The sequence below is a fragment of the Dipodomys spectabilis genome, unplaced genomic scaffold (genome assembly GCF_019054845.1).
Source record: "Dipodomys spectabilis isolate Male_0828 unplaced genomic scaffold, ASM1905484v1 ptg000234l, whole genome shotgun sequence".
Taxonomy (NCBI): Eukaryota; Metazoa; Chordata; class Mammalia; order Rodentia; family Heteromyidae; genus Dipodomys; species Dipodomys spectabilis.
The window spans coordinates 3,665,361-3,686,416 of record NW_024870911.1 but is presented as its reverse complement, the minus strand read 5'-3'; the positions used below and the strand labels follow the sequence as shown (position 1 = coordinate 3,686,416).

The 21,056-nt window shown below is 35.7% G+C and overlaps 1 protein-coding gene across 3 annotated transcripts in view; it reads left to right on the top strand.

Annotated features, from left to right (window-relative positions):
* Positions 1 to 21,056, top strand: part of Zdhhc17 (zinc finger DHHC-type palmitoyltransferase 17) — a 72,002-nt gene that overhangs the window by 44,286 nt on the left and 6,660 nt on the right. For 2 of the 3 annotated variants that reach the window (XM_042698619.1, XM_042698622.1), the window contains 7 exons: positions 1,139 to 1,264; positions 7,434 to 7,576; positions 9,395 to 9,495; positions 14,692 to 14,816; positions 15,631 to 15,693; positions 19,127 to 19,220; positions 20,199 to 20,282. In XM_042698619.1, the coding sequence (XP_042554553.1) occupies positions 1,139 to 1,264; positions 7,434 to 7,576; positions 9,395 to 9,495; positions 14,692 to 14,816; positions 15,631 to 15,693; positions 19,127 to 19,220; positions 20,199 to 20,282 (736 nt within the window). The remainder of the gene's footprint in view (positions 1 to 1,138; positions 1,265 to 7,433; positions 7,577 to 9,394; positions 9,496 to 14,691; positions 14,817 to 15,630; positions 15,694 to 19,126; positions 19,221 to 20,198; positions 20,283 to 21,056) is intronic. The other variant, XM_042698620.1, reaches the window with a different exon arrangement.

Here is a 21,056-nt window from a genome sequence, read left to right as displayed (position 1 = left end):
TGGAATAAGCAAGGAAATATGGAAAATAAATATCCCTATTTTTAGAAGATTCAGTTAGATTAGCCCATTCTTTATTAAACATTATTAGTTCCTTAATTAAAAGATTGGTTGAGCTTTTGTTGTTACTTTTGTAATAGCTGTTGCCATTGGTGGTAGTGGTTATGTTTTATTTCATTTTTTTGTGTTTTTTTAAAAATAAACTTTACTCCATATTTGATAAGTAATCATCCCTCATAAATAAGATATCTTAAGATCTCTTAATCTTGTATTCTTTTTAACCAGTATTTTGAAATAAAATTTTAAATTTTAAAGTAATTTGAATATCATCTAACATTCTTCAAAATTAAGCAAACAATTTTAATTTCCTAGTTAAAGAAGTAGATAAATAATGGAGGACACTAAATATTAGACTTAAACTGTAGGTATGACCAATTTGCAAAAGGAGAAATCATGATTTTAAATTAGTAAAAGCAAAATGAAGCATATGTATAGGGTTTGAAATATTTACTTGTTATTTCTTACTTTGATATGTATTAGATCTATTATACTCAGTGGTGTTCTTTTCTTGGTGTTAAGGGACTTTTTAATTTCTCACTTGAACTAAACTACTATTTTGTTCTCTTTGGAAATTTCTGTATAAGTGAATGAAATTAAGGTATGTCAAGAATGTTAGTAGATTAATAGGAACTGACTCTTTTTCTTCCATATTCTCTTCTTAAGGCTTTTCTCATCACCAAAATAAGGCTGAGAGATACTTTTTACAAGTTGATTTATTGCAGGGTGGTTTTCAGCAGTAGGTATTACTTCTGAAATCTGTAAAGAATATAACTCATAAACTTAGTAATAGCCTCTGATCCAGCAGGTGCTAAAATACCTACTTTTTGATTTGCTCTTAAAGATGTCAAAATGCTAGGAAAGATATAACTACAAAGTCAGTTGAAAAAATACATTTTGTATTATATTTTGGCTGGGAAATGGTAATGAAGGTTTTCATTTAGATTCTATACATTGACTTTACTCAATGTCAAAATAATGTTAATGAATTAATATGGTCAGCTTATTTTTATGGAAGTTCTTAATTACTCAAGTTACTAAAATAGTTATTTTTAATGTGAATTTTGTCTGTTTATATTATCAGGGTGAATCAGCACTTGATTTGGCAAAGCAGAGAAAAAATGTGTGGATGATCAACCATTTGCAAGAGGCAAGGCAAGCAAAAGGATATGACAATCCATCTTTCCTCAGAAAGCTAAAAGCCGATAAGGTAAACTTACGACTAAAGATTTTCAGTCTATAACCTTTCAAGTAAGATTCATAACCATATTTTCTAGCATTTATAGTCACAGACTTCAATTTTGAGATTTCCCAGCATAATTTTTAAAATACTGTTTCAACCAGAATAAAGTCAGGGTAAATAATTTTTCTGAGGTTTTTTGGCTTGTGGTCTATTTGAATTATTTCATAATTAAGAAGGATAAAAATGTATAAAATTATATCTCTACAGGTTACTAACTTAAGTTTTAGTTTACTGACTCACCTGGCTTTTGTTAAATAATCATAAAAATAATGGTTGTCAGCTAGGCACAGTGGCTCACACATGTAAGTAATCCTAGCTACTTGGGAGGTGACCAGGATGATTGTGGTTTGAGGCTAGCCTGATCAAGAAGTTAGCAAGACTCCCATCTCACCTAATAGTTGGATGTGCTACTTGTTAACCTGCTACATACAAAGCATAAATCAGAGGAACTAGGTTGGTTCAGGCTGGCTTATGCAAAACATGTGAGGCTTAACTATAAGAAGCAAAAAAAAAAAAAAAAAGCCTAAGGAATAAGTAGCTCATGTGGTAGAAAACTGACCTAACAAGCACCAAGTCCTAAGTTCAGCCCCTAGTGCTACAAAATAAATACTCTAAATAGATGGATAAAGTAATAAAATAAAAATAAAGGTTGTCCCTGTATATGTTTATTTTTTAGTGTAGTAAATTGTGTGAACTATTGCAGTCCTAATATATATATCCATTTTGGAACTAACAACTGTAGCTCCAATTGAGGAGTTTTCCATAGTCTTGTGACATGCTATCAATTTTTTAGAGAGAAAAACTAGTTTTGACTATGGACAGTCTTTTTTAGGTTTTCCACATAACTTTAGGTTATACTGTATTGATATTGGCTCACCTGCCTAAATATAGTAATGTAAATTCAAAACTTAAAAACATTTCTCAAAGATGGGCTGGGAAGGTGGCTCAGTGGTAGAGCGCTTGCTTTGCATGCACGAGGCCCTGGGTTCGATTCCTCAGCACCACATAAGCAAAAAGAAAAAAGCCTGAAGTGGTGCTGTGGCTCAAGTGGTAGAGCGCTAGCCTTGAGCTGAAGAGCTAAGGGACAGCGCCCAGGCCCAGAGTTCAGGCCCCACGACTGGACCAAAAAAAAAAAAATTTCTCAAAGAGCAGAATCTAGCTTCCTTAAAATATTTCTACTAAAAGAAAAGTTGACTGATTGGAGTTGATAGTTAATGAACTTGCCCTGCTTTCAAAGCCTGAGAATAATGAATAGTTCTTGAATGCTGTATAATCTGTTTAGTTAATATTAGAAATGACAGAGCAAATTATTTTTATTTTGTTCTGTCATCCAAACTTTAGAGCAGTATTTTAAACAGAGTAAAAAAATGGCAAATGTCTTATAAGTAAGCTAGAAATGAGAATGTTACGCTGGAAAATCCCATAATTTTTTAATAAGTTTTTTATTGTGAAAATACTTGTACAGAGGGGTTACAGTTACATGAGCAATGCAATGAGCACATTTCTTATCAAGCATTGTTGCCTCCTCCTTTGTTTCCCCTACCATGTTCAGTTCCCCCTCCTAAACTGTAAAATTTATTTTTCAACCTAGTGTCTTATATATTTCATTGTTACAATGGATCAACCTGTATCCCTATTTAAACATTTTGTTTTTCCCTTCCCCTCCCCAAATTATACCAACATCAAATACAGTGAAAACAGGGGATATACCATGGGGGAGGGACATACAGAGCAACAAAAAAATCACATGGCATAACTTTTATATTTCCTTTTTGAACATAAGTATTCTGGACTTGTACTTTAATATGCATAGTCAGATCAAAATTACTTTTAAATTCTAGATGTTGTATTAATGTGTAAAGTTAAATTTTATAGCACAATCCATAAAAGAAAAGCAATAATAATAAACTAGCCTTAATGGAAATTTAAAACTTTTTTCTCTTTTGAAGACCCTATTAAGAGTGTTAGAAGAGGCTGCCTACCACCAATCAGGAATTCAAATACCAATCTCACTAAATAAGTGAAATCTACTCACTCTGCCTTTTTAAAAAAATAGACAACCTACAAGCTAAGTGGGTAGCACATATCTGTAATCCCAGTACTTGGAAGAACCTAGTGTTCAAGGCCAGTCTGGACTACATAGGGAGATCAAACTAGCCTGAATAGTATCTTAAGACCCTATCTCAAAACACCAAGAGTTATTGATACAGTTCAGTGCTATAGAGCACTTGCCTGTCAAGTGTTTGAGCCTTAATTACTACGGGAAACAAAAACAAGCAAAATAAAACAGCTGCATGACTAGGCTCATTAAAGTGGTAGAACACTTGCTTAGCAAGCACAAGGGCCTGTATTTAGTTCCTAGTTACACTCATACTCACCAAAAAAAAATTGCTAGTGATGGGGAAATAATATTGGCAGGACATGTGTCCAACAAATGATATATCTTTATATATCCAAGGTATATAAAGAACTCTCAAAACAACAATAAAAAGAACAAATAATCTAATTTTAAAATGGGCTAAAGAAAACATATTTTGCTAAGGAAAGTATGCAGATGGCAGATAAAGACAGATATTCAATATCATTAGGGAGTAAGTGAATACAAATTAAAATCCTAGTGGTTTACATGTCAGGATGACTACGAATTATAAGTTAGCAACAATGAACATCAGTGAGGATCCAGAGTCTGTATAAAGGACTCAGACTTTGTCCATGGGAATGTGAAAGAGTAAACAGTTTGGCAGTTTCTAAAACAACAAGAGAAAACTAAACATAATTGCTATTCATTCCAGGAAAATTTAAAACACCTTCACACAAAAACTTGTACACTAACACTTATAACATAGTTATAGCCCCAAGTTACAGACAACTACAGAATGTAGTAATTTGGATGAATATTGGAGCATAATTGTATACATGAAAAAGCCAGTATCATAGGTTACATATGATATGGTTTCATTTATGTTTTTTTTGTTTGTTTGTTTTTGGGTCCGGTCGTGGGGCCTGAACTCTGGGCCTGGGCACTATCCCTCAGCTCTTTAGCTCAAGGCTAGCGCTCTGCCACCTGAGCCACAGCGCCACTTCCGGCTTTTTTTTCTTTTTGCTTATGTGGTGCTGAGGAATCGAACCCAGGGCCTCATGCATGCAAGGCAAGCACTTTACCACTGAACCACCTTCCCAGCCCATGGTTTCATTTATGTAACATTCTTGAATTACAGAAATGGAAAGCTTACACTTTAGTGATTTCCAGGTAAAAGAGGTACTAGAAACTATTTTTAGTGATTGAATATTCTGTATCTTGACTGTATCAAGGCTAATAGTCTGGTTGTGATGGCATACCTAATTACAACAAGAGTTGGATATAGATTACTTGGAATCTATAAACACATTCCAGGTAATATGTTTATATAATTTATTATAATTTTGTGTGGATCCATATTTCAAATGAAAGGTAGAATTAGGTTACTGAGTTGGGTACCAGTGGATCACACCTGTAATCCTAGCTACTCAGGATGCTGAGATCTAAGGATCACAGTTTGAAGCCACTCTTTGCTAGAAAGCTCATAAGACTCTTTTCTCCAGTTAACCACCAAAAAGTCAGAAGTAGAGTTGTGGTTCAAATGGTAGAACATTAGCCTTGAGCAAAAATAACTCAGGGATAGCACTTAGGTCTTGGGTTCAAATCCCCAGGACTGACACACACACACACACACACACACACACACACACACACACAAAACTATCGGTTATTGAGTTGTAGAATCTAAGTGATGGGTACGCAGGTATTCATTATAAAATTCTTCAAATTACTACAGAAATGGAAATTTCCATTATAAAATATGGAAGGAAATAGATTTTTGATATGTATATAGCAACATATCACCAATACATCTTTATAATATTATGTATAGTAAATGATAGTTTGAAATTTTTTGAAAGATTTAATTTGACTTAAATGTCCTGCATAGAAAATAAAATAAACAACTTCATGAAAAAACCTGTATGAAAATGCTTGTAATGGCTTTATTGATAAGTCTCCCAAACCAGAAACAGTTCTGATCTGTTATATGAGGCATGACTAAATATGGTATATATATGCAATAGAATTATTTTTTTCTTTTCTCTTTTTGGGGTGGTGGTGGTGGTTATATTGGAGTTTGTACTCAGGACTTTGCACTGGTGTTTTGCCCCACTCCTTTTTGCTTTGGTTGTTTTTTGAAATAAGATCTTACATTTTTCCTAGCCTGGACTACATTGTTTCTCTTTATGATCCCCAAGTAGCTGGGATGTCACCACACCCAATTTTTTATTGGTTGAGATGGGGTCTCAGACTTGTTGCTTGGAGTGAACTCCTAACTGATCTTGAGTAGCTAGGATTATGGGTGGCTTCATGTAATAAAATTCTACTCAGCACTGAAAAATGAAAATGATTGACACACAGCAACATAGATAAATGTCAAGCATATTCTCTGAATGACAAGTGGCAAATACCAAACTTAAAAGGCTACATTCATTATATCCCACTTATATGACATTCCTGCAAAGAAAATCTTACAGGGGTGGAAATTGGATTCTTAGTTTTCTTGATCTAAAACCAGAAGTTTGGGGGGTGGAAGGGGGTTGCGTTTGATATAACTGTTAAGTATTTTGATTTTGATGCAGGTTATAATACTAATTAACCAAAACTTCAAGAATTGTACACACCAGAAATCATAAAATATTTTATATATTAATTTTTTAAATGAAAAATTGTGATAAATGCTGATGATGAACAAGTGCCTTAACTAAAACTAAATTCAAAATAATTTTAGAAAATACTGTTTCAGATTGCAGCACATCTACCTTCTCTCCAATAGTTACCTACTTTCTCCTCTAAGTTTTAAATCTTCTCTAATATAAGCTTACACACACCATGGATTTGTTATTGTGGTAACAAAAGGAGACTCTTAAAACTTAACATTTAAATTAATTAGACTAAGTTAAGATTATATATTTAGTTGGTAAAATCATGGTCATTTTTATGAAAAATTATTTCACTAGAAGTCAACAATACAAAATAGGTACTAAAAGTGTGTGATATAATCTTAGTTCTCAGAAAGATATTTGAAGAAGTAATATTCATATATTGAGCTTTGTTAGACCACAACTAAAAATTACATAATTTGTTACCTAAGGTAATTCAGGAGATACTCCATAGCCGATAAGTTTGTAAAGGCTCTTATTAGAAAGAAACAAGAATAGTTAGTACTGTTTTGTTTTTTGGGGTTTTTTTTTAGTTTTTTTTGGGGTCCGGCCATGGGGCCTGAACTCTAGGCCTGGGCACTGTCCCTCAGCTCTTCAGCTCAAGGCTAGCGCTCTACCACTTGAGCCACAGCGCCACTTCTGGCTTTTTTCTTTTTGCTTATGTGGTGCTGAGGAATTGAACCCAGGGCCTCATGCATGCAAGGCAAGTGTTCTACCACTGAGCCACCTTCCCAGCCCCTTTGTACTGTTTTGAAAGTGCACTTGTGGTAGGTATTACAAGGAAGAACATAAGTTTTATGCTTCTAAGTATTGGTTTTCTAATAAACAGCATAAAAGTGAATTGGAGCTAACTACCTCTAAAGTTTTGAGCACTGTGCCTTGATAGGTATTCAAAGGTACATATCTCCAAGCTCTGAGACTCCATAGATTGTTTGGTTTTATTCTGTATCTGATTTTAATTTTTAATATATTTGGAATATCTTGTCCATATTAGTATCCTCAGCTTTCCTTATCTGATATAGTTCATGGATTATACACTGTTATTTTCATTGTCTCTATAGATAACAATGCCTGGATTGAAATGGAGTATTTGTCATGAATCATCTTCTAGCTAGTCTTTGTGTTTGCATGGAGTACTGCTATCTTCTGTATCTGACTTTGTAGACCCAACTCATAACTTCTCATTTTTTTTTTTACAATCATAACCAAGTCCTTTTGAAGTGTTTAATATATCTCCAGAGATCCAACATATTGAATACTATCTGCAAAAAGGCATATATGAATAAATGAATTAGTTTTACCCTCAGTTGCATGCTTTCACAAAGATAGCCATGATTCAGATTAAGGTTACTTGAAACATACAAAAGCTTTCTAATTGTTTGTTTCTGTACAGGAATTCCGGCAGAAAGTAATGCTAGGAACTCCTTTCCTAGTTATTTGGCTGGTTGGGTTTATAGCAGACCTAAATATTGATTCTTGGCTCATTAAAGGGCTAATGTATGGTGGCGTTTGGGCTACAGTACAATTTCTTTCAAAGTAAGTGTGTTGTTTTTAACTATATTTTTAACTATACTTGAAAGAATATAATTATGCTGCTATGTAAAAGTTATGTTTTATATGCTTAGAAAATTATGTAGCATGAATACTTAAATTTTTGCTTAAAATTTAAAATTAAAAGTTGATGTGTAAAATCTTTTTTTAAAAGTAGTTTTATTGTTATTAAGGTGTACAGTGGGACTACCATTTCATAAATTGGGTTATAAGTACGTTTTGTGTGAAATCTTCAAAATTTTTTCCATTGTTATCACATGATTCTGAAGGTCTAATGACAAAAGTATGTTATATAATTTTAAAGCTAAAATACAGTTTTAGAAATATTTAAAATATTTCAGTAGAAGTAAACTTGAGTTTATTAAACTGTAAATTTAATATACATACTACTTACTTCTAGGTAATTATGATATTTGAGCTCATTTTTCTATAGGTATTATATTAACTTTGGTCATAAGCAGAAAGCAAAAACAAGATTTTTTTGGGGGGGGGGAGGGGGGTCCGGTCGTGGGGCCTGAATTCTGGGCCTGGGCGCTGTCCCTCAGCTCTTCAGCTCAAGGCTCGCGTTCTACCACTTGAGCCACAGTGCCACTTCCGGCTTCTTTTCTTTTTGCTTATGTGGTGCTGAGGAATCGAACCCAGGGCCTCATGCATGCAAGGCAAGCGCTCTACCACTGAGCCACCTTCCCAGCCCCAAAGACAAGATTTGATATTATTAGTAACCATAGTTAGGAAGCAAGAATGCTTCCTTTTCTTTAAACATTATGATCATTTTCTTTTCTGCTTGTCCATAGGTCCCAAAGCTCTGAAAGTTTCCCCATTCAGTAAACCTAGGAAGGTGACTCTTATCCAGAACTTCCAGATTAATTTCTATTCCTTTAGTATCTTATTTTCAGCCAGTATATTCCACCATTTTTAGAAGACATACACATACAAAATAATTCGTATAGGACAGGGAAGTACAAGATGTCTTAACTCCAGGCACTCTTAACATTCTGAATCGAAATTCACCAAGACCATTAAATCTGCATCAACAATGATTCTATTTATGTTTAATAACAGTTAATACTTCTTCCTAAGTTCTAAGTAATGTAAACATGAAGTTCTACTAAAGCAGACAATTCATTCTTTTGGAAAGATGTGCCTAACTAACCTTAACTGAATTCCTGTAGGTAAAAAGAAGTGATGAAACAGAGAAAAAGTTGAGCATTATTTTATACTTACTTGTCGAAATATGGTACATCCTTGAATAATATGGTAGATGATTATGTTGCTATATACTTAAAAATGAATTATTGGCTTAAGGAAATTGGAATACACTGAAATCTTGAACATCAACCAGTACATGGATATGTACATGTAGTATGTATGCAGTACTGAGATTTAGACTCCAGCCTTGTACTTGCTGAGCCAGGGTGTCTAGTAATTATGTGTGTGTGCGTGTGTGTGTGTGCTTGCCGGTATGCACGTGTGTGTGCTGTCGGTTTTTCACATCGTCAAGCTAGGACAACAGAATTGTGTCACTGTGTCTAGTTTTCATTTGAGAAGGAGTCTTAACAAATTTTTCTGCCTAAGTTTGCTTTGAACCATAGCCCTTCCAATCTTAGCCTCTCAAGAAGTTAGAATTACAAGTGTGAGTCACAGTGCCCTGCTTAGTTTTAATTCTTAGTAAATTAAAAGTAATTTCAGAATCTTGTATTTTTGTTAGGCTAATGCTTTCTACAGAGTTTGTATAATTTTAATTAAGTATTCAGTTTACAGTGAAATACAGGGCTCATATTTGATAAAATTTGTGTTTTACAGGTCTTTTTTTGATCATTCAATGCATAGTGCATTGCCCCTTGGAATATATTTGGCAACCAAATTCTGGATGTATGTGACATGGTTCTTTTGGTTTTGGAATGATATCCTTTGGTTATAATGAATATATTTAAAACAAATTTTGTTTATTACTTAATCACATTATCAATAATAAATAGTTTATTCACATTTTGTAAGTTAGTATTATTGCCTCCATTTTATTGAAGGGAAATAGTGCAAAGCTACATAGCTATACTCTGGTAAAGCTGAGATTGAACCATTTCTAATTTTTAACATGTTTTGAAATATTCTGTCAAGCTGAATTTTTTTTTTAATGTTTCAATATCAAACTTGTTTTCTGTGGATTTTCCTAATACCACAATTTATTTTACTTTGGCAGATGGTATGTAATGTTCTTTTTTTTTGGCGGGGGTGGGGGGGCGTTGGTGGAGTCAAGGGCTGGTATTAGAGCTTGAACTGAAGGCTGGACACTTAACTTTTTCCTCTTAGCATTTTCCACTCAAGATTGTTGCCTACCACTTGAGCCACAGCTCTACTTCAGATGTATTCTCTAGAGACTTCATCTCATGCTTCACTAAAAGATTGTAATAACATAACTTTAAGAATTTGCTAATGCCATCAAATTGACAGTATAATGTGCTTTTTATTAAGTCGCCTTGTGTTTTAGTTGAAAGCAGTTTAATTTTCTTTTAGACTCTAGTTGAGAAATCATAGCCATACTTGGAGTTCTCATATTTTTTTAAATTTTTTTATTGTGAAAATACCGTACAGAGGGGTTACAATTACATGGGCAAGGTAATGAGTACATTTCCTTCTTTCTTTCTTTCTTTCTTTCTTTCTTTCTTTCTTTCTTTCTTTCTTTCTTTCTTTCTTTCTTTCTTTCTTTCTTTCTTTCTTTCTTTCTTTCTTTCTTTCTTTCTTTCTTTCTTTCTTTCTTTCTTTCTTCCTCTCTCTCTCTTTCTTTCTTTCTTTCTCTCTGTCTCTCTCTCTTTCTTTCTTCCTTTCTTTCTTTTTCAGGTAAGTAGTAGGTTTACTCATCGTTCTGGCTGGCACCAGGACATCTTGGCCCTCCACGAGATGGGGAAAAGCCTGGGAAAGAGAGCTGGGAGAGCTGGGAAAGAGAGAGCTGGAAAAGAGGTGGGAAAGAGAGAGAGAAAGAGCTAGAAAAGAGAGAAAAGAGCTAGAAAAGAGAACGTCAGGGAAAGGTAGGAAAGAGAGAGTTAGGAAAGAGAAGAGAGCCGGGAAAGAGGAAGGAAAGAGCTGAGAAAGAGCTAGAAAAGAGCAGAGAGAGAGCTAGAAAAGAGAAGGGAGAGGGCATCTGGGCCTGGGCTAGGCCTTATCTAGGGTATGGGCGGAGAAAGGTGTGGCCACATCAAATTCAGATGTGACCTCAGCAGATGCAGATGTGACCTCTTCCAGGTGTCCCAGTTGCCTAGGTAACGCAGGTACTGGGTGGAGACTTTGCTGCGAGGAGGGTGGAGTCTGCTCGCCATCCAGGAGCAGACTTTACATTCCAGCCTTTTAATAATCATGAAATAGGGCACTGATTCTCTCTGGCTACTTCCTGCTGACAAGGGGCATCGACAATAAGGGTAAAAGGCTGGAATTTGGTCCCCTCCCAGAGAAGGCAGTGAACAGCAGCTGTCCCTTGGTGGCGGGAATCCTTAGATGAAGTCTGGAGAAGCCTCATGAGCATTGAGGGGCTGAGAACAAATAAATGGCAAGAGGAAGGACTTGGGGCTGAAAATGTTGGTAGAAATGTCCCTAGCTACTTCTGAAATCTGGCGACTAAGTAGAGAAGTCAGGTGACAAAGGCAAGAATATAAATTCCTATTGTTAATAGGTAGACAGGTATGGACATTGGATGGGCAGGCTTCTACTGACCTCCCAGCTCTGGTTAATTTTGAAAGGACAGGCATAAAGTAGCTGATGTGACATCATCTCCTCTTACTCCTCTCCATGTTCCCTTGTTCCCCAGACTGGCTGAGTCTAGGTGCTCATTGCTGGGATGGCTTGTCCCAGTTGGTATTCAAGGAGGATTGAACTCAAGGCCTGGGCATTGTCCCTGAGCACTTATGCTCAAGGCCAGCACTGAACCACTTTGCGTTATAGTACCACTTGCAGAGTTTGCCTGGCTCTTTGCAGGTTAGTTGGGAGGTGGAGTCTTAGGGATTTTTCGGCCCGGGCTGACTTTGAACCCCAATTTTTGCCACAAAAGCCCCTATTATTTCCAATTAAAGCAACAAGGAGATCAAGTAGAATAAGTAGAGCTTACCTGCTCCTTATCAAGAACTGACCAACAAATATTCTGCAATGACAGAACTCATTAGATGTGATGAGAATTTTAGCATAGATTTGCCCAGTATTTTAGAACCACGTAGTCAGTAGTAGAATACACAACACAAACCACAAAAGGCTAAACTCAAAACCTAAAATTTTGACAATGTTTAGACATCTTTGCTAACAAAGCACATCAGATGGTTGGGCCTCAGTTATCAGGGCCTGTGAAAAGAGCAACTTGTTAGCAAGGCTCCTTAGAATAGATGGATGGAGTAGTAAGCTTGGTGGAAGGTTAAGGGTCAGATGGGGCCAAACCCTTAACCCACCATATGGCCAAGATGGCGAATTTCTTAAAAAAATGCAAAGAAATCCTGAATGTAGATCAAGCCTACATTGGCCAGCCTTTGAGAGGGAACCTAGAGGGGGGTCCCCGGAACCCAGCCTGCGTGGCACTCGTCAAAGCACAAGCCAAAAAGTTGTAGAGAAAAGGGTAGAAAGTTGGACATGAATGGCAGAGAGAGCAAAGAGAGCCTGAAATTAAGCAGACTTCTGACCATTTACCATTGCAGTAGCAAAAACTGTGTACATCTGAGGATGGCATAAAAATTAGGCTCTCTGGCTTTCCAGGGAGCGCAGGAAGCATTTCAAAGGGGCTTCACCGCACGGGCGTGACTCTCAGCACCCCATTAAATGTGTAGGAGAGTCAGTCTGGTGAGTAAAGGAGAGCTGACCAGGCAGAAGCGGCGTCCCGACTTCTCCCAGAGCCTCTAGAGAGAAATGGCCAAGCCCCCAAAGCCAAGCGTCCTCAGCTTCAGAGGTGACAGGCCTTTCAGCTAAAGGCCGTAGGAGCTCTTTGTCGTGGTGCCACGTCTGGACAGAGACTGAGCAACAGAGAGCCGTAGAGAGTAGTTTCACTCACCAGAGTAGAGAGTAGTTTCACTCACCAGAGTAGAGAAGTGGTGTGGACGTGGATGTGAAGGTCAGCAATGGTATCGATGCGCTGTGTCCGCAGCAGACAGATGGGTTCGCAAAAGGCCATCAGAACTGTGTGTATTCCTCAGAGCAAAAAGGGAAAAACAAACAAAAAAGAAAAAAGAGGAAAAAAACAGAGGAATCCCACCTATCCTGACTTTAAGCCCTTTATCCAAGTCACGGCACCATTTATGTTAGGTTTTTAAAAAGAGGTAGCCGAGTAAGAACATCACCACGCACGTGGTATTCAGGTAAGGGGTAGGTTTATTCATCGTTCCAGATGGCACCAGGCCATCTTCGTCCTCCACGTGGCAGGGAAAGGCCTGGGAAAGAGAGCTGGAAGAGGTGGGAAAGAGAGAGCTGGGAAAGAGAGAGAAAGAGAGCTAGAAGAGAGAAAAGAGCTAGAAAAGAGAGCGTCTGGGAAAGGTAGGAAAGAGAAGAGAGCTGGGAAGGAGAAGGAAAGAGCTGAGAAAGAGCTAGAAAAGAGCAGAAAGAGCTGGAAAAGAGAAGGGAGGGCATGAGTGCATTTCTTATCAAGCATTGTTGCCTCCTCCTCTGTTTCCCCTTCCAAGTTCTCATATTTTTAAGTAAGTGATTATTTTTAAAAAGCACAGTTCTTTGCACTTTTAAAATAGTTCTTTGTGTTATGTCTTACCAAACACATATAATATGAATAAAACAGATTGCTTATTTTTCATTACCTTATCTATTTTAAATTTGGAAATTCATTGACTTCTGAAATGACTTAGTATCCTAGACGTATTTGCTAAATTGGACATTCAGTTTATATTAAAGGAAAAGACCTCAGATTCATATCCCCAAATAATCTAAAACTTACTGTATTTAGCTGCAGGCTGGTGGCTCATGTTTGAAATACCTGTCAGGAGGCAGAGATTTGAGGATTGCAGTTTGAAGCCAGCCAGGGTAGGAAATTCTGTGAGACTTCTCCAGTGAAGTATTCAAAAAGGTTGAAAGTGGAGCTGTGGCCTAAGTGGTAGAAGAGGCATAGAGACAGTACCTAAGCCATAAGTTCAAGCCCCAGGATTGGCACAAAAAACAAAACAACCAAAAAAAAATCCCCTCTTGTATTTATAATCTGTTAAATATAAGTAAGACTGGAAAAGTAGCAAATTACAAAAAATGAATAGTGGCTCATGCCTGTAATCCTAGATACTCTGGAGGCTGGGAGGCTGAGATCTAAAGAGCGCAGTTCAAAGCCAGCCTGGGCAGGGAAGTCTGTGAGACTCTTATCTACAATAAACCATTCAGAAAACGGGAAATGTCACTGTGGCTCAAGTGGTAGAGTGCTAGCCTTGAGCTGAAGAGCTGAGGGACAGCATCCAGGCGCAGGCCCAGAGTTCAAGCTCTAGGACCAACCAAAAATAGAAAAGAAAATGTTTGAAAAAGTAATCACATAGTATAGCTTGAATGTTCTCCTTTTTTTATTTGGTTTGGTTTGGTTTGGAGATAACATACAATATGCAAGTTTCCAAGCTGGACAATTAAGAATAAAAGTTAAATTTTGAAGGAAGGGAAGAGTCAAATCTTATTTAAATTACCCAATTCATATATTTGTGCCTTTAAGATACATTGATATGTATTTTATTTTTTAATACATTAGATACATTTTGTTTGTTCTATCTTTCAAATAAAAATATAGTATTAAAGTACTTTATTTACACTTGTTTTCTTAAGTAGAGATAGTAGTAGTACTGTCTCGAGTTCTTGAGCTTAAGACCTCAGCACATACCTGACATGTAAATAGTGTTATAAATCCATGTTATTTATGATGGCTTTGAAAATCAAATTGAGTTTTATCTAAGAGTCTAATAGACTTTCCTGTTCATTTTGGCTATGAACTTCAATCCTCAGATCTCAGCCTCCTGAGTAGCTAGGATTATAGGCATGAGCCACATGTGCCTGATAAAATTTGTAATGTTGTAACAAATGTTTTGTGGTAAAATCTTATGAATTAAAATTATATAATAACTCATCATTGCTTCTTTAGATTCCTTAACTTTAAGTACATCTCAACTTTTTATCTATTCATCTTCCGTTCCTTGCTAATAGTGTTGCACTTTTCTACAATTTTGGAAAATCTTGGAAATCAGATCCAGGGATTATTAAAGCTACAGAAGAACAAAAGAAAAAGGTACAGTTTATCGTATCTATAGCAGATATGTAGAATACATAGTTAAGAGTCTTTCTTTTACAATATAAAGAAGTTCCATATCAAATTAAGATTATGCATAGTTAATTTGCTCACCCTTTGGGCTTTTGAAATACCTGTCTTACATTTTCATGATATTTTATGTTTATGTTTCTTTGAAGCCTATTGTGATTGCTTTGAGAGACAAATGTATTTTTTTTTCTTCACTACTAGGGATTGAATACAGAGATTGAATACTTAGGCAAATGCTGTTATCTTTGTAAAAAAAAAATCTCTAAGTCTTGAGTAAATACTGTGCAATCAATAAATGATTGTTGACTAACTGTTAAAACTGGCCACCAAACTGATTAATAGCTCAGAAATCCCAGCCCAGTAAATATAATATTTCTATGTATGATCCAGGATATGTTTTCTATAACCCATATGCTTGAAACTAGATTCATAAAATATGCTTTATAGAGAATTGAACTGAAAGCATGTTATGTTATTTTAAGAGCTGTTTTCTGACCAGAATCTAAAGACTAAACAAATTTTAAAATTTGTCCAGAATAAATGGGCAGTAACAAATTCTAATGCTCTAACCTCTTTTTCTTCTGAGCTACTTGAATTTGCTGCTCTGACTGTACTCATATTGTAATAAAATTTTAATCAAAAGATTTTTTTTTGAGTTGAAAGTTCAGGGAATGTAAAGATGAGCATCATGTTTAATGCATGGTAGTGATTTGTAGTGATGGCATAAGAGTTGGTGAACATATTCAGTTTTGAATAAAATAATATATATTCTTTTAATTCACAGACAATAGTTGAACTTGCAGAGACGGGAAGTCTGGACCTCAGTATATTCTGTAGTACCTGCTTGGTAATATTGTCTTTTCTGTTTTCCTCTCTTTCCTCCTGACAGTTGTTTAATACATAGGATGTGAGGAGCAAGGAAAGTTTCTTTATACCCTTCTCCTCCAAAATATGTTAGCCCATGGTACAAGAGGAAAGACAGAGGATTTCTCCTTTCCAGTGTACCTGCTTCTTTTAGTAGACCTGACATTCATTCAGTACTACTTTTCATTCATATTCATTCTCTTTCTAGTCTCTTAAAATGTAACTCAATAAGCTTAAAAATCAGTGATGAAATACTTATAATTTAAAATATTGTTTTCTGAACTACATTTTAAGAATTTTAAAATTTAAAACATTGAAAATTTATTAGATCACTTTTCAGACAAGATAGCTTTCCAACAAGTTCTATTTCAGTACTATTTGTGTAACTGAACATTATTTTGTCATTGATTCTAAAAGCAGTCATCTTTAATAGGTCATATATAATCAAAATAGTATGAAGTGGAGTAACATTTGTTTTATAGTCCATTTTAGTAATAGTGACACTTTATTTTGTTGTAGACATCAATTTTTTATCAAGCAGTACTTTTCTCTTTTACTTAATTTTGTATAGTATTTGGGGGAAATAACAGATTATTGCAGTGATTCTTTTAAATGCTTTTAAATGATTATCTTCATTCTTAGAGCCCATTTGTATCAATATCCCTGTAAGTTCAAATTACTAGAGTATTTTTTCTTATATGTGATTGTTACAATGCTTTAATGTGTTTTTTGTTATTGGGTGGTTTTTTTTTGTATGTTTGTTTTGTTTTTGCCTGTCCTGGGGTGTGAATTTGGGGCGTGAATTCAGGGCCTGGGCACTATCCTTGAACTTTTTCACTCAAGGCTAGCACTCTACCACTTTGAGCCACAGAGCCACTTCCAGTTTTCTGTTGTTTAATTAGAGATGACTCTCATGGACTTTGCTGGCTAAGCTGGCTTTGAACCACAATCTTCAGATCTTAGTCTCCTGAGTAGCTAGGATTACAGGCGTGAGTCACTGACATCCGGCATTAAATGACTTTTTGCCATTGAAATATCCTTAAATCATATGTGAATATCCCCAGATCATATATGTACTTTATACATCACAAGTAATTAATACTTTAGTGTTGGTTAATAAGAAAGTGGTTGACTTAGTTGAAAACTATGGAATAGTTTTTGGCAACGGAACCCTAATTTCCTAGATTAGGTGGTTACATTTATGGTTCTTTGATCAGTTCAGATATTGACTGCTCAAAATAAACTTTCGGTAGTACTTTTAGGGTATTACTAGATTCAGTTTTGTTTTCAGGAATTTGTTTATAAGGTTTTTTTTTTGTGTGTGTGTTTTACAATGAATAATTTACGTGCTTGATACACTACTTTTCTATGGAAGTACTCATCACATATGATGACACATTATACAGTCATTCAATAAAGGTAGCAGTGGGAATTGTTGTTCTGGCTGATACTAGTGCTTGAACTCAGGACATGGGTGCTATCTTACAGCCACAGCTTCACTTGAGTCTTTTTGCTGGTTAATTGGAGATAAGACTTTCACACTGTTTTCCTAGACTGACTTTGAACGGCAATCCTCACATCTCAGCTTCCTGAGTAGTTAGAATTATAGGTGTGAGCCACTGGTGCCCAGCTAAAGTAGCAGTTTTATTATTAAATATATATCTGCTGACAAGTTCAAGACATTTTGTCTTCATAACAGAAACCTTTTATTATATACTTTTAAACAAAGTCATATTCTTTGGGAAAGCTAATGTCTTGTAAAGAGCATATTCTCTACTATAAAATGATTTAAATCTAGGAGGTAGTTGTCACTGTATGGGTATCCTTCAACATTGATAAACTAATCCCTAAGAAAAATATTGATCACTTTTCTAAAAATGCATTGAATGTTAGTGAGCTAAGAATACTATTATGTTCAATAATCAGACATTTAACCTTTTCTTTTTTTTTTTTTTTGGGTCTGGTCATGGGGCCTGAACTCTGGGCCTGGGCACTATCCCTCAGCTCTTCAGCTCAAGGCTAGCGCTCTACCACTTGAGCTATAGCGCCACTTCTGGCTTTTTTCTTATGTGGTGCTGGGGAATCGAACCCAGGGCCTCATGCATGGAAGGCAAGCCTTTACCACTGAGCCATCTTCCCAGCCCAATAATCAGACATTTGAGTCACTTCTTCACCAGTTAGTCTCTTAGTCATATTTTTGTTAGTGTTTCCCAAAGGGAAAATATAGATGAGGTTGAAAGTTCTCTCGTAAATAAATTAATCTCAAATCAGTGATGATGAACAACAGCTCATCTTTTCTTTTTATCCACAGGTTTTTTTTAGGTATAAGAACTATTTTTGGAGGGAAGGGAAAAAAATCAAATCGTTTAAATAATGATACAGTAGGACCCATTGCAACAATGGGATGTTCAAGTTGTTATGTCGAAAAATGAACCTTGGTGGGGGGGGGGGGAGGATAGGGTAAGGGGTACGGGGAGGATATGAGAAGGAATGGGAAGGGGAAACAAAGGAGGAGGCAACCATGTTTGATAAGAAATGTACTCGTTATCTTGCCCATGTAATTGTAACCCCTCTGTATGGTATTTTCACAATTAAAAAAAAAAAATGTGCTGGTAGAAAAAAAACAACTACATTGTCTACCTGAGCCTTTTCCTGTTACCTCATTATAGGGTATAACCTTATACTGAGTGATAGGAAATGGCACTGCTTTTATTGAAACACCAATGTACTTAATTGGTGGAGGATGTTAGAAAAAATGTACTCCTGTCTTGGGGTAAAAACTCTAGGTCTTGTCATATAGTTAGCATTGGAACTGCAACTCTGAAAATCACCAATGAGTTTTGTATTTTCTTGTCTAATTTTGCACAGAGGGTAAAAATCATTGCAAGACACTCTAAAAAGACAATTTTTGTTGCCTGTGGAGCTGAGTAAGGGATTTTACATTTCTTCTTTTCATTGTAAAAATCAGTGACTCAATTCTGAGAAGGGAACATGATGAACTTTAAAATCTCAAGAATCACTTAAGGAGAAATCAGTGTATACATACAGGACTAATTATAAGAAGGCAATTTTATTAATAATGACTTTAAATTTTAAAAGGTGCTTTCACTCACTAGTCTTTTTTTAAAACTAAGGAACAGTTTTACTTTGTAGGGACAACCAGTAATATGGTCACTAATGAGCTTTCAGAATATTACTAGTTTTTTATTCAGAGGTTTGAGAGAGATAATTAAATATCAGCTTGGTCGTTAGTATCTTTTTAAAGTCTGTGTTGTAGTAGTTGTTCTTACATTAAAATAATAGTAAATTTTTTATTTTGTTGCTTTTTGAAACAATAAACTAGTTAAAAACATACTTTATTTTTTCATAATTATATTTTGAGAAGATAAAAATGTCCTTACCATGCCTTTTAACAGATTCGGAAACCAGTGAGGTCCAAACACTGTGGTGTGTGCAACCGTTGCATAGCAAAATTTGATCACCATTGCCCATGGGTGGGTAACTGTGTAGGTAAGTAGTAATTTCTAAGTATATTGTGCATTTAAGTTAATGTGAGTTAGTAGTTAAAAGTTCATTCTTATGCCCCCTCTTTGGCCTAAAACAGCAACTCAATTGGGAGAGAAAAAAAGTTAAAAATCGGTGTCTAAAAGAGATTGACGAGGACTAGGAATGTGGCTTAGTGGTAGAGTGCTTGCCTAGCCCTGGTTTAATTCCTCAGTGCCACATAAACAGAAAAAGCCAGAAGTGGTGCTGTGGCTCAAGTGGTAGAATGCTAGCCTTGAGCAAAAGAAGCTCAGGGACAGTGTCCAGGCCCTTAATTGAACCCTCAGGACAGAGAGAGAGAGAGAGAGAGGTTTTGTTACCATTCTCTCTGGTGCCTTTGTTCTGTCTTCTCTTCTGGGTAACAATGACACATATCTCATAAAGAGACTTCTTGTTTTACATCAAAACTACAGTAAGTAAAGTGATAATACTTGAAATGACAGAGGAATGAAAGGTAAGAATTCTGCGCACTTCCATGTTCAAGAATAATCATCCTTCATTGTAATCTGAAGAGATGGTGAAGTTATCTGCAAGATGGCCTAGGAAATTGGTTGAGGCCATAGAAGGGAAGCATTATGAAAGCTTTGACTGTAGGAGAGAAGCCTCTGAAGAGCTGGTTATAAAGAAGTAGTATTATAAGATAAGATTATTTTGAATCTGTTCCTCAAAAAAAAAAAGACTTGGATTTAAAGTCGACTGTTAATCAGATTCTTGGGGACTTTTACCTTTGGAACAAACATCATTGCAGTCATCACATCTTTGTGTATAATTATAAGCATTTTTATTTTAGGACTTATTAAAATATTTATTTTCTGAAAACCAGTTTTTAAATAATAATGTACATTATTATCTAAATTGTATCACACCTTTCATAGCGTACCCCTCAAAGGTGTTTACCAGTTGTTTTTTCTTAGCTGAAAAAAAAATTGCTTCTGTGTTCTTTAGGTGCAGGCAACCATAGATACTTTATGGGCTACCTATTCTTCTTGCTTTTTATGATCTGCTGGATGATTTATGGTTGTATTTCTTGTGAGTACAATTAGTTTTTTGGCTTCTTAAATGTTTGTATACTCAGGTTATACTTAACTGGATTAACAAATTAATGTAATGATAAAAGTCTTTAACAAAATAAATGGTTTGCACAAAAAAGGCCAGAAGTAGAGCTGTAGCTCAAATGGTAGAGTGCAAGCCTTGAGCACAAAAGCTCAGGGATAGCATCTATGCCCAAATTAGAAGCCCTTAGGACCATCGGGGGGGGGGGGGGGGGGGAGATCTATATATATATGGTTTGGGGCACCTGAGGAATAAAAAAAATAAGGTAGATTAATTATATTTAACATATAGTATAAACACTTCTTAGTGTATACATCTTTTGTTGGTTTAGTAGGCTTTGAAAAGCTCCTGGGTAAAATACACTAACATTTCACTACACATGCTTGCATGACTCTAGTAATATGTAAACACAGAGATGGTGTTAATTCCTCTTTTTTACCAAATATTTGAAAAAATAAAACTAAGTTTGTACAGTACATAAGATGTTCTGAAAAGCATGATTTAATTATTACCTTATTCTTAGAAGTTACCTTCTTAAGTTGTTACTCTTGATAATGAGTTTAGTGTCTTATGGGAAAATTGGGTTTTGCATTGAAAACCCAAGCTGGACTTCAAAGTACAGATGTACTACATCCTGCCTTAAAAATAACTCTTAGAAGGATTCTTAGTCCTCCTACCCACTAAAATATTTTGGCACAACATATGAAAGATGAAAGCAATAAAAAGCCAATAAAAGCAATTCTTTTGGTA